The sequence below is a fragment of the Stegastes partitus genome, unplaced genomic scaffold (assembly GCF_000690725.1).
Source record: "Stegastes partitus isolate 25-593 unplaced genomic scaffold, Stegastes_partitus-1.0.2 Scaffold327, whole genome shotgun sequence".
Classification (NCBI taxonomy): Eukaryota; Metazoa; Chordata; class Actinopteri; family Pomacentridae; genus Stegastes; species Stegastes partitus.
Window position 1 is genome coordinate 236232 of NW_007578058.1, and position 17108 is coordinate 253339.

At 43.4% G+C, this 17108-nt stretch overlaps 1 protein-coding gene across 2 annotated transcripts; it reads left to right on the forward strand.

Annotated features, from left to right (window-relative positions):
- The first annotated feature begins 2171 nt into the window (after window positions 1-2171).
- srl (sarcalumenin) lies at window positions 2172-16208 on the forward strand. 2 transcript variants are annotated; one of them, XM_008283779.1, is made up of 7 exons: window positions 2172-2249; window positions 9903-10001; window positions 10416-10511; window positions 11288-11323; window positions 12401-12517; window positions 12908-13141; window positions 13235-16208. In XM_008283779.1, exons 1-7 carry the CDS (start codon window positions 2189-2191, stop codon window positions 14044-14046), a joined length of 1455 nt encoding a protein of 484 aa, XP_008282001.1. In that variant the 5' UTR covers window positions 2172-2188; the 3' UTR covers window positions 14047-16208. The 2 variants fall into 2 exon arrangements, with proteins under 2 accessions (XP_008282001.1, XP_008282002.1); XM_008283780.1 differs by lacking the exon at window positions 11288-11323.
- Window positions 16209-17108: the final 900 nt, after the last annotated feature.

Consider the following 17108-nt stretch of genomic DNA (forward strand, 5'->3'; position numbering starts at 1 on the left):
CGCCTAGCGTTTAGCTGTGTTAGGGATTCCAGGCTGACTCAGGGGCCTTTATGTTCCAGACATGCCCTCTCCTCGGCTCTCATCCCTCCCTCTCTCACACTCTCGTCTCATTGTGACTACTTTTACCAACATGGCAGCCCAGTGAGCCTCGTGTCTTTCTTACCAGAGTAAGAGTTTAGACAAGGGTTCCCTTTTCTCGGAGCACATTTACTACAAGAGTAAAGCTGCTACAGTCATCTGATCATCATTTGTTGCTAAGCAAAGCAACCCAGCAGGTCACTGAGATCTGCTGTCGGTTAAAGGATGCTTTTGTTCTTTTTTATGTTCAATATTAATTTAGAGGACAACAGTGTTCATTTTCAATCTGTCAAACTGAAGTACCTGTTAATGAAATAGTGTAGTCTGACATTTTGAAAAAGATTAACTTTCTTTGACTGCCTGATGGCGAATATTGTGAAAACGTTTAATATTTTCAATCATTTATTTAAGAAAGTGAAAATGTAATGTATTCTAGGCCCATTATATATCTTTATTTAGCCAGGAATCTCAAGAAATCTCTTTTACAAGGATGACCTGGCCAAGGTAGCAGCCATACAAAGTCAAAAAAGCTCATATAAAACAGATATATGATACACAAATAAACAAAGAACAGTAAAGCAATAACACAGACTCACAGCTATTCAAGGACAGTGGCCATTGCATGTGAAGTAAAATGTTTCAAGCATTTTCAAAATTGTAATTCTGATAGTTATGGGTTGTAGCCAACAAAACAATATATTATTAAAAATATTAGAATATCTTATTTCAAGTTTTTGTTAAATGAACTATTGGTCTAGTTCAGTACAGCAACTACAATCACAGGAAGTTGTCCAGAGTATGATGATGAACATCGTCCACAAGGAGCCACAGACGGTCTCTGGATGGAAGCAGATTAATGGAAAGCTGATTGGAAGGTAAAAGTGTGGCAGGAAAAGGTGAACAAGCAACAGTGATGGTGCAGCCTTCAGAGGACTGAAGAAGCTTGGAGACGTTCACAAGACTGAGGCTGGAGTCAGAACATCCAGAACCACCAGACGTCTTCAGGAAAGGAGCTAAGATTATATCAACACACTCCTGGACCGAAGACAGCCCGAACATCTTATCTGGGTCGAGGACAAACAGAGCCGGACTGCTCTCAGTGGTCCAAAGTCCTAAATTCTGCTTTTCATCCGGAGATCAAGGTCCATGAGTTTGGATGGAGAGAGGAGAGAATCCAAAGAGTCTGAAGTCCACGGTGAAGTTTCTCCAGTCTGAGAGGATTTCTGCTGTCGTGTCATCTGCTGGTGTCGGTCCACTGAGTTCTATCAGGTCCAAAGCCGGTACAGCTTCCATCATCTGCTGACAGGCTTCATGGAGACGCTGACTTCCTTTACAGCAGCAACTGATCAGACACAACTACTGACAAAGGGTTTGACCAGGATGTTGCAGTGCTTGACTGGCCTGACCTGATCCCCACGGAACCCCAAATGGAGCATCATCAGGAGGACGATGAGGAACACTTGATCCAAAAACACAGAGGAGCTGAAGGCTGCTATCAAACCAACCTGAGTTCCAATAAGACCTCAGCAGAACCACGGGCTGATCTCCTGCATGCACTGCTTCATGGTAATGGAGCAACAACAAGTACGAAGTGAATGAAATGGACAGACTTTTCAGAAAATGGACATTTCTGTATTTTTAAAAATTATTCTTAGTAAATATTCGAATCATTCGAGACACTTTATTTCTGATCTCCTTGAGCCATAATCATCAAAATTAAAACATAAAGGTTTGAAATATTTCACTCTATGTGTAATGAATATAGAATTTATGATTTTAAAAAAAAACTATTCCACTATTTCACTTTCTTGCACAGAATTATATGAGAAGATTGACAGCGGTCTGTGAAGCTATCAGTGAGAAGTCCAGTGATTGTGCTGTGGAGGACGGAGCCAGGCGGTGCGGTGATGTTGAGGCCCAGGCTGCAGCGTCTCTAAAAAGGAGAGTCAGCTGCTCGTCCATGTAGAGCCCCTATGGCATGCTTTCACAGACCTCAGCCCTCCACCAGCTGGCCTCGCTGCGCCCCGCCTCTTCTCTCTCTGTGCACTTTAACCTTCCTGCCTCGGTATATATAGTCTGTGTGACTACCAAAGTTCTCCTGGCAGCCATCATGAAGGGTGCAGTCTCGATCTGCTGTTTCCTCTCCCTGCTGCTTTTGCAGGCCACAGCAGGTAAGACTCGTTTTGGTAAAATGTCCAGTTTTGTATATAAGGCGGTGCACGGTTTGCATAATATACGTTCATGTACTGATGATGAATGAAAAAGTGATGTGGTGTAAGTTTAGAGGCTGCCTTGAGGCTTGCTAGCTTCACCTCACAGTGAGTTTTCAGAGGAGGATCATCAGGAATGAGCTGTCATGAGGCCAAAGGAAATAGTTCTGAGAGGATTTGATTCGATTGTGGGGACGATTTGGCCACAAATGGTTCTGGCTTTAAGAGTCCACAACCAGCCAACCAAGGATAGACAGGCAGAAATTGTACCCCGATCTTTCTCTGGACTATTTAAAATGTGTCCCAGGTTACAGTTTAACAGCTGGCGCCCACAACTAAATCATAAATCTAGCTTTGTGATATTTTTAATTATGAAGTCAAGAAACAAACACCACACTGTAATATCTGTGAATCTGGATGTTAAAATAAATTCACAACTTTTGGTGAGTTACTGAAGGGGAGAGGTTCGGGATCGGTCAGAGCTGTTGAGCCTCTGCTGTCAGCTGTCCGAGGGCATGGCACCAGCTGATGGAAAGTCTTAGTCGAACCAAGGAGAGCAGAACAGCTATGTGGGAAGTTGAATGGACGCTGCACTTTATCTGTATTTGCTGATTTGGTCTCTTTGGTTTATTCTTAAAGTTGTGTCTATTTGAAGAAATTACTTTTGTGTGCAGCATTTTTGAACATCAGTAGCCGACGGAGATCATAACTGTATGTCAGTGAATACCTTCAAATGGCAGCTACGGAGGTGAATGTCATGGTGAGCTATTAGCTACTCCCAGATTACCCAGTCTAAAAATGCGGACGGCTCTGTGGCTCTGGACTGGAGCGGTTATTGTTACCCTTGTCTGTCACCCCTGTCCGTCCTTGGGGTGGCGTTCAGCTCCACAGCCCAGACCCAGGCCTCCATATTCCAGGCTGCTGTCAGGTGTCTAAGATTGGAAGGCCTCCTGAAACCCAACACTGTCCACTACAGCTCCGCCCTCCCTCCATTCGACTCCCCTTCTCTCCTGACTCCTCACCCCTCCCAGCTCCATGCTTCGCTTTAGATACACAGCACAGCTGCTGTCACTCTGCACTGTCACAATCACAATTTATTCCCAGCAGTTGGCCTTTTAGGGACATGCATTCTCCAGGCAGGAGGGGCCAGGCTGTGGCTGCAGCTTTCAAAGACCCTTTCTGCAGGTGTCTTTTGGTGGTGTCTGCCTCTAAACATACTGCCAATAGAGTTTTCTTTCTGCAAAGCACACAGGAATTTTGATTGCAATACCTGCAGGATATGGATAGTTATGAGAATCATGAAGTCCTTGCCACTCAGTGTGTAATTATTTGCCTTATTGATCAGTTTGATCACTGTCAGGAAGTGCACTGAAGTAGCTGACTGTGCAGAGAGAAGCAGACTGCGTTATCGCCTTCTGAAGGAATGTGACATTGATTAGCTATCATTTCATTGTTGGTTTCTTACTGTTCTGTGGTTGTCCAGATTTATTGGTCCAAAAAGCAGAGCAACTTATTCGGTGAACAATTTGTGAGAAATACAGCTGAAGCCTGCAGGTAATGTTGATCTTGCAAATTCTTGTCATCTCTATTTCGATCCAATCTGAGGACTGAACCTGTTGATTACATCACCGGCGTACATTGCATCAACTAAAACTATGAAGTAAAGACATGATGACTTTGGACATCGTAGACATGACAGAAGTCCTATTTTTTTTTTGCCAGAATAAGTCCCCTTTGTGTGTTTGGGCATCCCTGACCTCAGGTGTAACAAGATCCAGCTCGTCTTTACAGACACGAGCCTGCAGTTGCTTAACAGCTTCAACTTTCCCTGACAAAGCGAGCTGAGCTTTTAGGTCCTGTGAATGGATCTACAGAGGTCACGTGACAAACCTGTTGCCTTTATGCTGCTCCGAGGTTTTATGTGGGTCTGACACTGTTCAATGTTGGCATGTGATGATAAACACAATAGTTACAGTAGCGTTGTGATCGGGCTGCTAGAAATCCTACATAAATGCGTTATTTTGCTGCTTAACACACTGAGAGTCTACATAGAAAAAAAAATCCTCTGTGGGGAATATTTCTGCACCACTTTAACTAAACACTGATATTTTTGCATCTTCGGGGCTTCCATCAGTTCTTCATGCTCGTGTGTTTGTATGTGCTGGTAACATTATCCATCCTCGGTGCAATAAAAACATCTTTGGCCTCCTCGCTTTGCAAAGGGGGAGCAAATGAAAGTTAAAGGAGCACAGTCGCCACGTGATTCCCACTGATGGCATGTGGCGTGTCTGGGACATCCCTGAGCTGTTAGTAGTAGAAGGAACACGCCAGTCATACCCGACTGCCTCCTTAAGACAACCCCCCGCCAGTCTCAAGGGCACCTGACGTCCTCTGCTGGCTCTCAAACAGGAGAGCAGGGATAGAGGCATCAGATCAACACCTCAGCGTAAAGTGCCTTTGCTGTCACGCCTTCTTTGAGCCTGGCCTGTCAAGTCTGGTTGTCAGTGACCTCTTAGAGGACTTGCAGTGTGGATGTGGTTCACACACGTCGGTGTCACTGGTGTTTTTGTTTGTTTTTTTAACTCTAAAACAAAATTCATGTCAGCACTTTCTGTCTGGAATAAATCGACTACCAGCTGTAGCGTGGAAGTAATGAAGACTGAATTATGTTTGTAAATGAGCTGCATGTCATGTCAAGAGGAATTCAGTTTCTAGATTTGGGGACAATCGTATTTGCATGTGAACTTACACGTGCGTTCAGTACAGAACCTTTCACTTGGCTGGCTTGCACATTACGCAGTCAGCTCTGTGGACGTCTCCACACTGACTAACAGTCAAAATCTCAAAATAGGCAGCAGTCGTCCGGTCCCCTCCTCTGTCCATCTCCTGACCCATTGTAGGGCTATTTCTGACGCTGGGGGAGTACTAGCTCCACACGCTGGGCCACCTGTTGCCATCTGTGGCCTCCTCTCACCACACCCTGCACCAGCTCTCTTAACTGCCCTCGCCACAGCAAGAACCATCTGCCTTTTTAGGGTTATGAGTTTATTTACCAATCATGTGCTTTTTTTTACTGAAATGTTCTGTGTTTTCAATGTCTGTCAAAAGTGAGTTAATTTTTGTATTGCTGCAATTTAAATCCTGTCATATTTTACAAACCAGCGATAAAGTAAAATGTTTGTTTAGTTTCTTTAAATCTGATTGAAATCGATGCCTCTCCACTGATCTTTCCAGTGGAACCCCTTGGCCTTCAGTTAAGGTTGCCTGAATCCCCCCATGCTCAGGATAAATCCTCTAAGTGGGAGTTCCAGGCCCGCTGCCCTCATCATGTTCACTTTAATTCAATTTATCGTCACTGTGCTGCAAGCAGAACATGATCCCGGGGTTTCACACATATACAGATACTTAATATATACAGTGGAAATACACATGACTGCATACGCATACCAACACACACATGCATTAGAACAGACATTGGGAAATTCCCTGGCTGAATGCTCAAATTAAATAATGCATCTGTTTGCTTAGAATAACTCGCTCTGTCATCTCCAGTGGTTGGGGTTGTGTCTCTTATCTTCTGCCTAACTCAGCTTTAAGGAAAGTACAGTCAGTCAGTCTGGCGAAATTTAAATATCTGATGACACATTTCTGCTGTAGATGTTTTTCACACTGACATTGTTTCTGATGACCGAACGGCCTCCACATTAAACCCACAGTTGAAGTATGACTTATTCTGGGGCGATGGTCGGCTTAAATCGCCAACATTCCTGTAGGATGTGCCGATGCCGTCAGAGTGTTTCTCCAAACTGAGGGAGGGTTGTGTGGCAACGGGCTCAGTGAGGACACCGGGTCCTGGGCACAGATGTCCAGGGTTCAGCTCCCCTGGCGCCTGCAGGGTTAATTTTGAGCGCTGATGCAAAGGCGGGCAACATTACCTCTGTGATCTTTGTGGAGCTCCGTTGCAGAGCCTCCATCAGGGATTGACTGGATTGGAAGGTGTTAACAAGTTCACAGCAGTTAAGGCCCTCTCAAGAGGCTGGTGTTAAAAGATGTGACTCTTCTGAGTGATGAGTCAAGTTACAGAAGCTTGACGGAGCTTTGTGTGCTGTGGTGAAGCAGAGGTGGGATGTGCTCCTCAAAAGCCACTTGAGCCTCCGAGTGGAATCATCCTCGGCGTCTTCTGATGGGTCACTTCTCCCTGACAAACAGAAATCACTCTTTTAAGCTGTATTCACATTCTATTCAAACTCTAACTAATGACTGTTCAGATGACCTTAACTGGTTTTTGTGTAATGTTTCTCTTTGGCTGAAATCGACCAACCTGTGCAATGTGATGCATCTAAGTTTCAAAATGGCTGCCACAGGTCACAAATGAATGACATCACTTGTTGGTGTCTCTAAAGGTCATGTGAACAAAAATCGCTTTGCAAAGGCATGTCGTTGTCATCTGAGCTAAATCAGATTTCATGTCTGTGATGCCGTGGAGCTTATTTTCATATTATATGTTGTGTCTCTGAGGTAGAGCAGAGACATGGCATGCAAAAAAAAAGTTAACACCTATTTTTTGTGCATCATTACGACGATCAGATGCTTTAAAAAGACATTTCTTCCCTTTCCACAATATTCGACAGTATCCTCTTGAGAACAAATGCAAACCCTGCAGCTTAACGCGTATGGATTTGTTAATGAACCTTTTCAGGGCTTGGGTATTACTCAGACCCTACTTTTATTCTGGCTATTAACCTTTTGGTTTCCCTTGTTCTTGCACCGTGCTGGCAGCAACATTACACAGACTTATTTTTAGCAGGTTGACTCGGGGAGAATCAGCAGTGTTGCCTCGTTCCTTAACCAGCAGTGTGTCACTGCTGCCACACAGCAAAGGAGCAACTTTTGTCTTAATTAACGGCTGAGCTATGTGCAGCTGTGGGAGGTCTTTTCTGGGTTGTACATTGTCATATAATGGTGCATTTACTGAGATGTCCCATGTGGACTTCTGTGGTCTGACAATCCAATATACTGAACTGACTGCAGTAGCTGTCTGCATGTTTGATGAATGAGAAACACCTCTATTGAATTCAGCTCGCTCTAATTATTGCAAATCTATTAATCTTTAAAAGACTCGTAGTTCATAAACATCCATTGTTGCAGGCTTGTAAACAAACCGGCCTTCGGATGATTTCGCTTGTCATTTGATGCACCACTAGTTTTGGCCAAAGCGACGTGCCATTCTGACTCCTGGCCAGAAACATTATAAGTCATCGGCCACATGGCCGGTGGCTTTACTCCAGGTTACGGTGCAGGACGCCGCAGCAGAACCGCCCTCTGAGGGGATGGAGTCTGCTTACATTCATGTAGAGTTTATTGTTAGGTGCAGAATACCATGACATCATCCTGGTCGGGCCTTTTTATCAGTACAGTTTTGGGTTTGATACCAAAAACCACAACATTTTTTTAACATATTTTCTGATAGAAAACTTTATGTTTCAGTGGAAGATTTCAATGAGCGGGATTATAGAGAGCATACTGGAGTGTCTCAAGGAATATTTGAGTCACCTGCTGATTCCTTCTGCTTCTCGCTTCAACCAGAATCTGCTACGAATTTAGACATCGACCATCATTATGATGAAGAGCATCAATATTTAGGTGAAAAATGTAATGGAGCTGCAGCAGTAATGTCTGATTGTACACCAGAGCAGAAGCATTTCCTAAACTGGCACATGCTCCATAAGTGACGCTGTTTTCTGACAGCACTGTATATCCGAAGATCAAAGTGTTGTCCCTCTGGCCTCAGGTGTCTGCAGCTCTAATCTAGACAAATATCTTTCATCTTTCTTCTCCACGTGTCTCTGCTTCACCCGAGTCAGTTTGTGATGAGTCCAACGTAAATTCAGCAGCTCACCAGCTGAGATCAGAGGGTTGAGCCCTGAGCAACAGTGCCGACTTTTCTTGCTTTCCTAGCAGTTGTTATTAGTTTATAAGACTGCAACATTGGAAGGTTTTTTAGATCTGTTTTTACTCAGATTTTTGCCAAGGATTTCCAGAAATATGGAGGAAGTTATATGAAGTTATAGGAAAGATTTCCATCTTGTTTAAGGATAAAGTCAAGCATCCAATTTGAACTATGTTTATAAGTTTCCAGTGCCAGTAAATGGACGTTAACTGGGCGGTGCTGACAGGAAGTATGCATACAACGTGTTTATAAAACAGCATCAGTCAGATCATGACATGTGCTTTTCATGGCCTGATTTACAAATAAATTACTGCAATTAATAACCCTACAGCTGCTACTATATCAGCTGCAATGTTCCAATTACATGCTGTAAAATTCTTTAACAACTCTATTAAGGGAGCGTCTGGTAGCTTGGAAGCTAAGACCCATAACCTCTGCAGGGCACAGAGGTGTGAACCAGGAAGACCTAAATATATCTGGTGGCGGGTTTGTCTGAAGCAGAGCAGTGTGGAGGCGTTATGGGAGGTCTGTTCTGAGGCCTGGGCACACAAGGACAGACCTCAGAGCCGGACAAGTCTCTGATTGGCGGCTAAATATAGACGAGAAAAGACAGAGGATTGCACATCATTGTCTCATGCATATCATCGATGGGAACAGTCGGTGCGGCTCTGAGTTCTCCTGCTCGTCTGTTATGAAACTGGGGAAGTCCCTCTCCCTCTGTCTTATCTTTGCTGCTGTTATAAAGCCCATAGTGATGCCAAACACATGTCTTTGTCTGTTTATTTTCAGCGTTTGCCTTCTAAATTAAGAGCTGATTGTACTAACAGCTGTGATCTAAGTAATCCAATATGTTCAAAAGTGGACACGACTGGTGAGCAAATGCTTTCTCTCGGATTTTATCTCCCTCTCCTACACACAACTAATGCAGCAGTAAAACTTTCCAAACGCTCCCTAAAATGTGTTTATTCTTGTTTAAAAATGTTTTTTTAAATACTTGATCATTTACGAAAGGATTGGTCAGAATACTGATTGATATGAAGCGATTAAGATTGAAATAAGCTGTGACAGAACTCAGCTGGGACAAATCAGATGGTGGTTTCAGCTCCAAGCGGCTCCTGTTCACATGTTGAAGTGTCATTGATAAAGTATATTTGTCCTGGTATGTAGGTGACTTAAAAACCTAAAAAGTAACTCAACCTTCCCTAAAATGAAAGATTTGGTTTAGTCTCCAAAAGCTCACAAAAATACTTTGGTTTTATTTGCTGAAAAAAAAAACAGTGTCTAAATATTTAGGATTACACAACATGGAATTGAAACAGATGGATTATTTATGCAGGTTCCTAAAGATGTTCAAATCTAGTTTGCAGAAACGTGACTGTGAGACTTTTCTTCTGTTCCAGTTCTGTGCTGTAAAGCTTCACACAGCAAGCGGCTGCAGATGAAATCAAAGCTAAAACATCTGATCACGAGACAACTCAGATCTCTTGACACTGATATTGTTATCTGATACAAAACTGTCCTCCAGTGTTTATCAGCTGCCTTTGTATTGCACCAGACTTCCCCACAGTGGTGCTACACCCAGGATGTACTGATCGATGCGGGTCCCTTCATTAGCCCTTCGCCATTAAAGACTGAGGTTACATGTTCTTAATGTTGTTTTACAGAAGAAGAAGAAGAAGATTTCACCGGCGTCCTCAGAGACAGATCTCACATCGATGAGACGCTGCGACTTGCAACTGAAGAGAAAGCAGGAGACTATGCAGGTGAGGATTCAACAGATGTGGACAAAAGTTGTTTGTGAAGCTCAAAGTGACAGATTTTAGTGAGCTCAGTGAAGCACATCAAGCTGTTGTAATTTCCTTTGATTCCCTTTCTTTGATTTCCTTTTGACTTTTGCATAATCCTTAGGAGATGTGTGTGTGTGTGTGTCTTCCTAATCATTTATTTATGCAGGACATGATCAAGAAATGTGGTTCGTTACAAAGACGTTTACTAAACAGAAGCATGTGTTCTCTTAAATATGCACCTGAGGGATCATTGTCAAAATATTTGAAACAAATACAGATATTTTTTTTTCATTTTTCTGTTTTAGAAGAAACTACTTGCAGCTCATTAGTATGTGAAACATGTAGACATAGTGTGTGAGCTCTCTTTCCAACATCTTTCTGATCCTCCAGCGGCTCTCCAGAGGTTGCGGAAGATCTACCACACATCCATCAAGCCGATGGAGCAGGCCTACAAGTACAACGAGCTGAGGCAGCACGAGATCTCAGGTACCACAGACGGCTTCGGCCGTGCTTCACTTTGTTCTGTTGTGTGGATTTTCTGTTTGGGTTGCTTTAGTGACTGATTCGTAGACTTGTCTGGACACACGCATCATCTTTACGCCACCAAACTGACACATAACGGCAAGAAAGCGTATTTTTTTCCACTCTTGGGCGTCACAGACAGTGAATGTGTAACTGTAATAGATTATCTGTACTCTCATTACTTTTGTTCAGCTTTCACCGCAAATAACTGTGTTGTTAAGAAAAAAGGTGTTTTTTTTCATATTATACCTGTAATGTTGCTTAAATATTTCTAGTCCTACTTTTCATTTTTCTTTGACGACTTTTCGTAGTTTGAGTTTTTAAAGGATTTTGCGTTGTTTCTCTGAGCTGCACACTGAACTGCTGAGAACAAACTCGTCTTTCCCACAATGAAATAAAGCTCGCCCTCTTGTGGCTTTTCGGCCTTGGCTTGCATGCAAACTTCTCAAATTCAACCTGTATCATGTTTCTCAGTGAACATTTACTTTTTGTAGACACAAGTAAATTCACTCATAACCTGACCACGCCATCCATTTGTTGACATGTTTGACACGTTGTAGGTCAAATATGGAGCTAGATTCCAGCCAGGAGCTCCCACCCATTCATGTACATTGTTAGTCTACCCCTCCCTGTTGCTTGTAGAAACCTCACTCCCTCACTGAGCTTTCCTCCACCTCCTGTTCCCTTCACCTCTCTGTGCTCCACCCTCTCCTGTCCTCCACCATCCCCTCATCTAACAGCCTACCCCGGACGAACCCTGGGGGACTCAGCCACAGGTGGGTGTGGGCAGGGCTTACCTGTGCATGGCACTGCCTGAAGTGCTCAGCCCCTCCATTTGCTCTCTGTGGGTCCAAAATTTCACGTTGCACTCTGGGAGACACCAGATATTGACATCACAGTTCGGGGCGTCGTCAAAGCAGGCCACGGGCAAAGACTTTGGTCCATGGAAAGATTTACACCTTATGTCGATCCAAAGGGGAGAAATGTGTCACAAACTGAATAGACTTTAAGATTGAGAGGCTAAAAATCACTCTGTGAAGTGTATGGAGGGGTTGCATGTGCAGTTTTGGCTGTAAAGGACACACAGGCTTGAGGAGGGGGCAGTGGTGGGAAAGGGTGGTCAGCTAGGAGGGAACTGACTCAGTCATTGTAAAGGCCACCAGCAGTCAGCATTTTTGTCTTCTTTTGTGATCACACGTTGTCTCTTCACTCTTTTTTTTTTTTTGTCTTTTATCAATATATTTTTTTTCACAATCTTCTATTAGATGCATTCAGATTTGGACCAGAAGGTTATTGCAGAACTTTGTGCCCTGCCACCCCGACTCCATGTCCACTCACAACACACACAAGTCAGCTTGCTAAGAGCACACAGCTTTGCCCTGCTGAGACTTCTGTCAGAGTAACGGTACTGCTGTGTCATGTGTCGTGACAAATGGCTGAACTTTTTCTTACGCTTTAAAACACCCTAACAGCTTACACACACAGTCGTTTGCTTCTATTTGTTGTTTACTTTCTTTCTCGGTCTTCCTCTGGATTGGGAGTGACAGTGCTATTTAAACATCTCTTCAGTGTCTCTCAAACCTGAAGTTTAGTTCATCCCAAAAAAAAAAAAAAAAAGACTTCCAGGATACCCTTTGGATTGACCGACGTCTTGGTTAAACTTTCATGTTTCAGAACAGGTCAACAGTGAACAGCTGAGGTTCTCACACTTATTCTTATCAGCAACAAACCAATCTCAACATAAGTGGTATTTCGTTTGTCATCTAAAATTTGGGATGAACTTGAAAGGTCTTGATCACCATTTAGCCACGCTGCTAAGATGTTCATCGCTGTTGTGTCTCCTCGCCCAACAGACGGTGAGATTACCTCCAAGCCCATGGTGCTGTTCCTGGGACCCTGGAGTGTAGGAAAGTCCTCCATGATAAATTACCTCCTGGGCTTGCAAGATAGCCCCTATCAGCTCTACACAGGTAGGATGCACTGTTTAAAAAATCTTTTTAGATTAGCAATAAAGAACCTTTAACGCTGAAATTCTCCTAACATGTCACCATAAATCTGCAAGACCACTAGACAGGCAGCTGCCTTATCTAAATTGTACAGGGTGACATACATAAGTGCTAGAATGTGATTATGAAGTGGGCAGATGCCATCACAAAGGTTCTGATAAATTAGATCCATGACATCTTATCGATGTGAAAGAGGGATTTCAGGCCTTGGCTGAATTTATTCACATCTCCTCTCTCATTTCAGCGTAGCTCTAATCAGATTTTCTTCTTTAAAGTGTTTCCCAATCCATTTTCCAGTCCCAGTATTCATCTTGCTAATCTCTCCTTCTCTGCCTCTCTGACTTTGTCCTGCAGGAGCTGAGCCTACTACCTCTGAGTTTACTGTTATTATGCACGGGGAGAAGATCCGCTCTGTTGAGGGTATCGTTATGGCAGCAGACAGCTCTCGCTCCTTCTCTCCCCTGGAGAAGTTTGGCCAAAACTTCCTGGAAAAGCTGATCGGTATTGAGATGCCCCACAAGCTGCTGGAACGTGTGACTTTTGTGGACACACCAGGAATCATTGAGAACCGCAAGCAGCAGGAGAGAGGTAAAAGCCGGCACCTTGTCAGATGCCACAACTGACATGCAAAGCAGTAAGGTGGTGAAACTCAGTGTTTGTTTGTCTTTTTGTTTCATTCAGGCTATCCTTTCAACGATGTCTGCCAGTGGTTCATTGACCGTGCAGACCTGATCTTCGTGGTGTTCGATCCCACGAAGCTGGATGTCGGTTTAGAGCTGGAGATGCTCTTCCGGCAGTTGAAGGGTCGTGAGTCCCAGATCCGCATCATCCTAAACAAGGCTGACAACCTGGCCACCCAGGACCTAATGAGAGTCTACGGAGCACTCTTTTGGAGCTTAGCGCCCCTCATCAATGTGACCGAACCCCCTCGTGTCTACGTCAGCTCCTTCTGGCCGTACGATTATGCACCTGACACCAGCCGTGAGCTTTTCAAGCGAGAAGAGATTTCCCTCCTGGAAGATCTCAACCAGGTGATCGAAAACCGCATGGAGAACAAGATTGCCTTCATCCGCCAACATGGTATCCGTGTTCGCATCCACGGCTTGCTGGTAGATCGCTACGTCCAGACCTTTAAAGAGAAGATGAGCTTCTTCAGTGACCCCGAGCTAGTCTTCAAGGAGATTGTGGATGAGCCAGACAAGTTCTACATTTTTAAATCCATCCTAGCCAAGACCAATGTCAGCAAGTTTGACCTGCCCAACCGAGATGCGTACCGTGACTTCTTTGGCATCAACCCAATCACCAACTTCAAGCCCCTGTCAGCTCAGTGCTCCTACATGGGAGGCTGTCTGCTGGATAAGATTGAGAGGGCAATCACCAATGAGCTGCCTGCCCTCCTGAGCAGCATTAACTCTGGCAAGCAGCCTGGCCTGTCCTCCTGCGAGGCCACTGGCTGTGGAGAGAAGCCAAAGAACCGTTACCGAAAGAACTGAGGAACACAATATAACTCGAGTGGAGGAAGTCAGGAGAAAGAGGAAGTGAAGAGAAGAGAAGGGGTCTGGTGGAAGCCAGCTCTCCTTTTGTCAGAACGTTTGTATTGTGGAGGAGACAAGATTAAAGTTTGTTTTTTTCCTCAGGAGAACACAGGGAGGCACATTTAGGGAGTAAGAATGATGCAGACAGTAGGAGGGAGGGTCATTGTTTGATAAGGCAGCTTAAGGACACAAATGCTGAAGAAATGAGAACACGCCACTGATTACTGAGTTTTGATAAAATACATGCCTTCCTCTCTCCCTTGCACACATCGGACTGTCTGGGACTTTGGGGTTGGGGCAATAATGATGAAGAAAAAACAGAAATGGAAAAGAATAAGTAAGATCAAATAAAAATTGAAAATCCTGAGACTGAAACTAGTCAAATACCAGCTCCCTTGTATGTGAATAAAACAGGAAAAGTGGAAACAGAAATCTGTGTTGTAAAATTATAAAGATTGCATCGCAGCAGGTGAATTCCACAAGCTTCAGAAGTTGTTTTTGAAGTAGCCTTTTTGTGGGTGCTATAAAAAGTCTTGGTCATCCAAACCTTTGCTTTTGAAACATAGATTAACACTGCATGTTAGATATCACATCTTATTTAACAGATGCATGTATTTTACTTCTAACATAATCGAGCAATATGTCTTCGTGTTACTGACACCTAAACCTTCCTGCCGTGCAACAAATGAGGCCATTCTTAGTTTTTATGCTCGTCAGTCTTGGTTGTTGACAACCTGTGAAATGAGCAGAGGTCAGGGTTCAGGGGTCAGAGTCTTCAGAGCGGACCGGGTTTGTTCATTCTGCTTCTTAACTGTTCTTATTGTTTTTGTTTGAGTCTATACATTTGCCAGAAATTCAATGCTGTGTGTTAAGAATGATTTTTTTCCTTCACTGATAAGCTTCCCAGCTTTTTGTAGCTGAGTGACCACAAAAAAAAAAACAACAACAACACATGAATGATGTGCTTGAATTTTTGTCCGTTTGTTCTGCCATTTCTTCTGCAGGTTAGAAAGATATTTATTGATTTTTTTTTTTCCGCGTAACTTTCCAAATGGGCATTGAAGTGGGCCGTGTATGTGCGCTGAAAAATCCTGCTGCACAATCCGAAACGTCACCGCAAGACTGTGAAGGTGAGTCTCTGTGATGGAGGATTTCTTAGATGGAGGTGAAGGTGAAGTGGAGGACTCATGAGTTGACCCCTGACCTCTATGGAAAGAAGGAAACCCTAAATTCTGTCTGTGCCCTCACAACGGTAGAGGGTGAAACTTATGAAGCTGCCGGTTCTTGTGAAGCTTAACGAACGTCTCGGGCACAGTGTGGCACAGTTAAACTGAAAGATAGACGCATATATTGGACATCACAACATGTGATGGCCATGCCCCACCCACCTGAACTGCAACATATCATTTCTTTAGTTTGGTTTTTGAAGAGGGTTGGTATTAGACGTGCTTTTAAGTGGATTTTGCTACCTTCTAATGCAGCCAGGCTTCCAGTATTTATGCTAATTTAAACTAACAAGCTGCTGGCTATCGCTTCGTATGTACCTTTCAGACACAATTGCTGGTACTGATGTTGTCACCAAATTAAAACAAACAAACTATGCTTTAAATACAAACAGGTAGGTGGTACTAACGGAGTCATGGACACCTCCAGTCCCCTCCATGTCCTGTCTCACTAATCCTGACTGCTTTTTTTTGTTCAACCTCGCTCTGAGGCATGATGCAGATGAATATAACAAACCAAGGAAGCTGCTTCTTCTTGTTTCTGAGTGCTCCACTGGGTGTGTTTAGTATGTTTACACTGCAGATCCAGAACATGCCCACTAGAGAGTGCTGTGTAAAAGACTAACAGATACAGACCACAAAGGAGCACTCATCACAGCAAAAGTTTATTGTGGGGAGACAGCTTCGTGACATAGTTGTGCTTTTGGTACATTTCAGTGTCACTTATCTTCAATTACCCGTGAAGTAGATGTTGAACAGATGTGTGTCCCATTAAAGTAGTTGTTGATTCACTTTTTTTTTTTTTTTTTTTGTTTTGGTATAAAATTTAAATTAACCTTGGCCCAGTTTTTGGAAGCTTGATCGTCAAGAATAAAGATTTCTGATGGACTAGGCGGAGAAACGTTGTGATTATTCTGGTGAAATGCAGAATCTCTAAAGCAAGAGAACAACTTTTTCTCTCCCTCTTGTTTTTGGATGGTTCTCTCTGTCCTTCTACATTCATGTCTCTGTTTCGTGTCTCTCTCTTTACACCTTGTTGCCCAAGATTGCAATTCTCCGAGGGTTTAATCTTTTGGGTTTAAAAGCAGGATTTTACCCCGTAGCTGCAATGCACCAACAGTTTGTCGTGACTGGAAGTGGGGAGGGGTATGTGTGTGTGTGATGGAAGGAGTGTGTATATGTGGGGGTGTTAGTGTGTATATGAAACCAAATGATGATTTAAAAGACAATTAAACACTAAGGCTTTATGTAAAATTAGAAAAAAAACTTTTAAAATATCCCTCCACACAGAAAAATGCCAAAAATTCTGCTTTATCGACTTGTCTTAAAGAGGTCCTTTGTAAATGCGTTTCCTCTGTAGATCAGACATTTGCAACAGGTTCTAACTCAAGCCTCTGCATCAAAAATACAACAGAATATAATGAGCTCATTTTGGCAAGGAAATGCCTGCTATGTCATGCAAACAAGTTCTATGACAAGGCACTTACTGATCTTATTATGGAGGGAATCAGTTCTATGTTGGTTGCAGGTGGAGTGTAAGAGGGTAGCACAGTGCTCACTGGGGATCCCTTTAATATACTGTGAAGCTACAGTATGAATACAGAAGACTGCTGCTTAATATTTCTCTCATGCTTCTGAACAGAGTCCTCATTTAGGTCTGCTGCACATACTGGAGGCCGACGTGCAATCAGCTGCTTCTATCTCCATCATTTATATTTCAGTTGTCCTGTTGCATATATTTGGTATTTTGCCACTAATTGTTGAAAAGCTTCTTGAAAAGACGAGCAGATGGAGGAG

Coding starts and splice junctions, on each gene's coding strand:
- srl (XM_008283779.1), top strand. CDS start 2,189: ATGAAGGGTGCAGTCTCGATCTGCTGTTTCCTCTCCCTGCTGCTTTTG. Junction 10,002..10,415: donor GAAAGCAGGAGACTATGCAG/GTGAGGATTCAA, acceptor CTGATCCTCCAG/CGGCTCTCCAGAGGTTGCGG. Junction 13,142..13,234: donor CCGCAAGCAGCAGGAGAGAG/GTAAAAGCCGGC, acceptor TGTTTCATTCAG/GCTATCCTTTCAACGATGTC.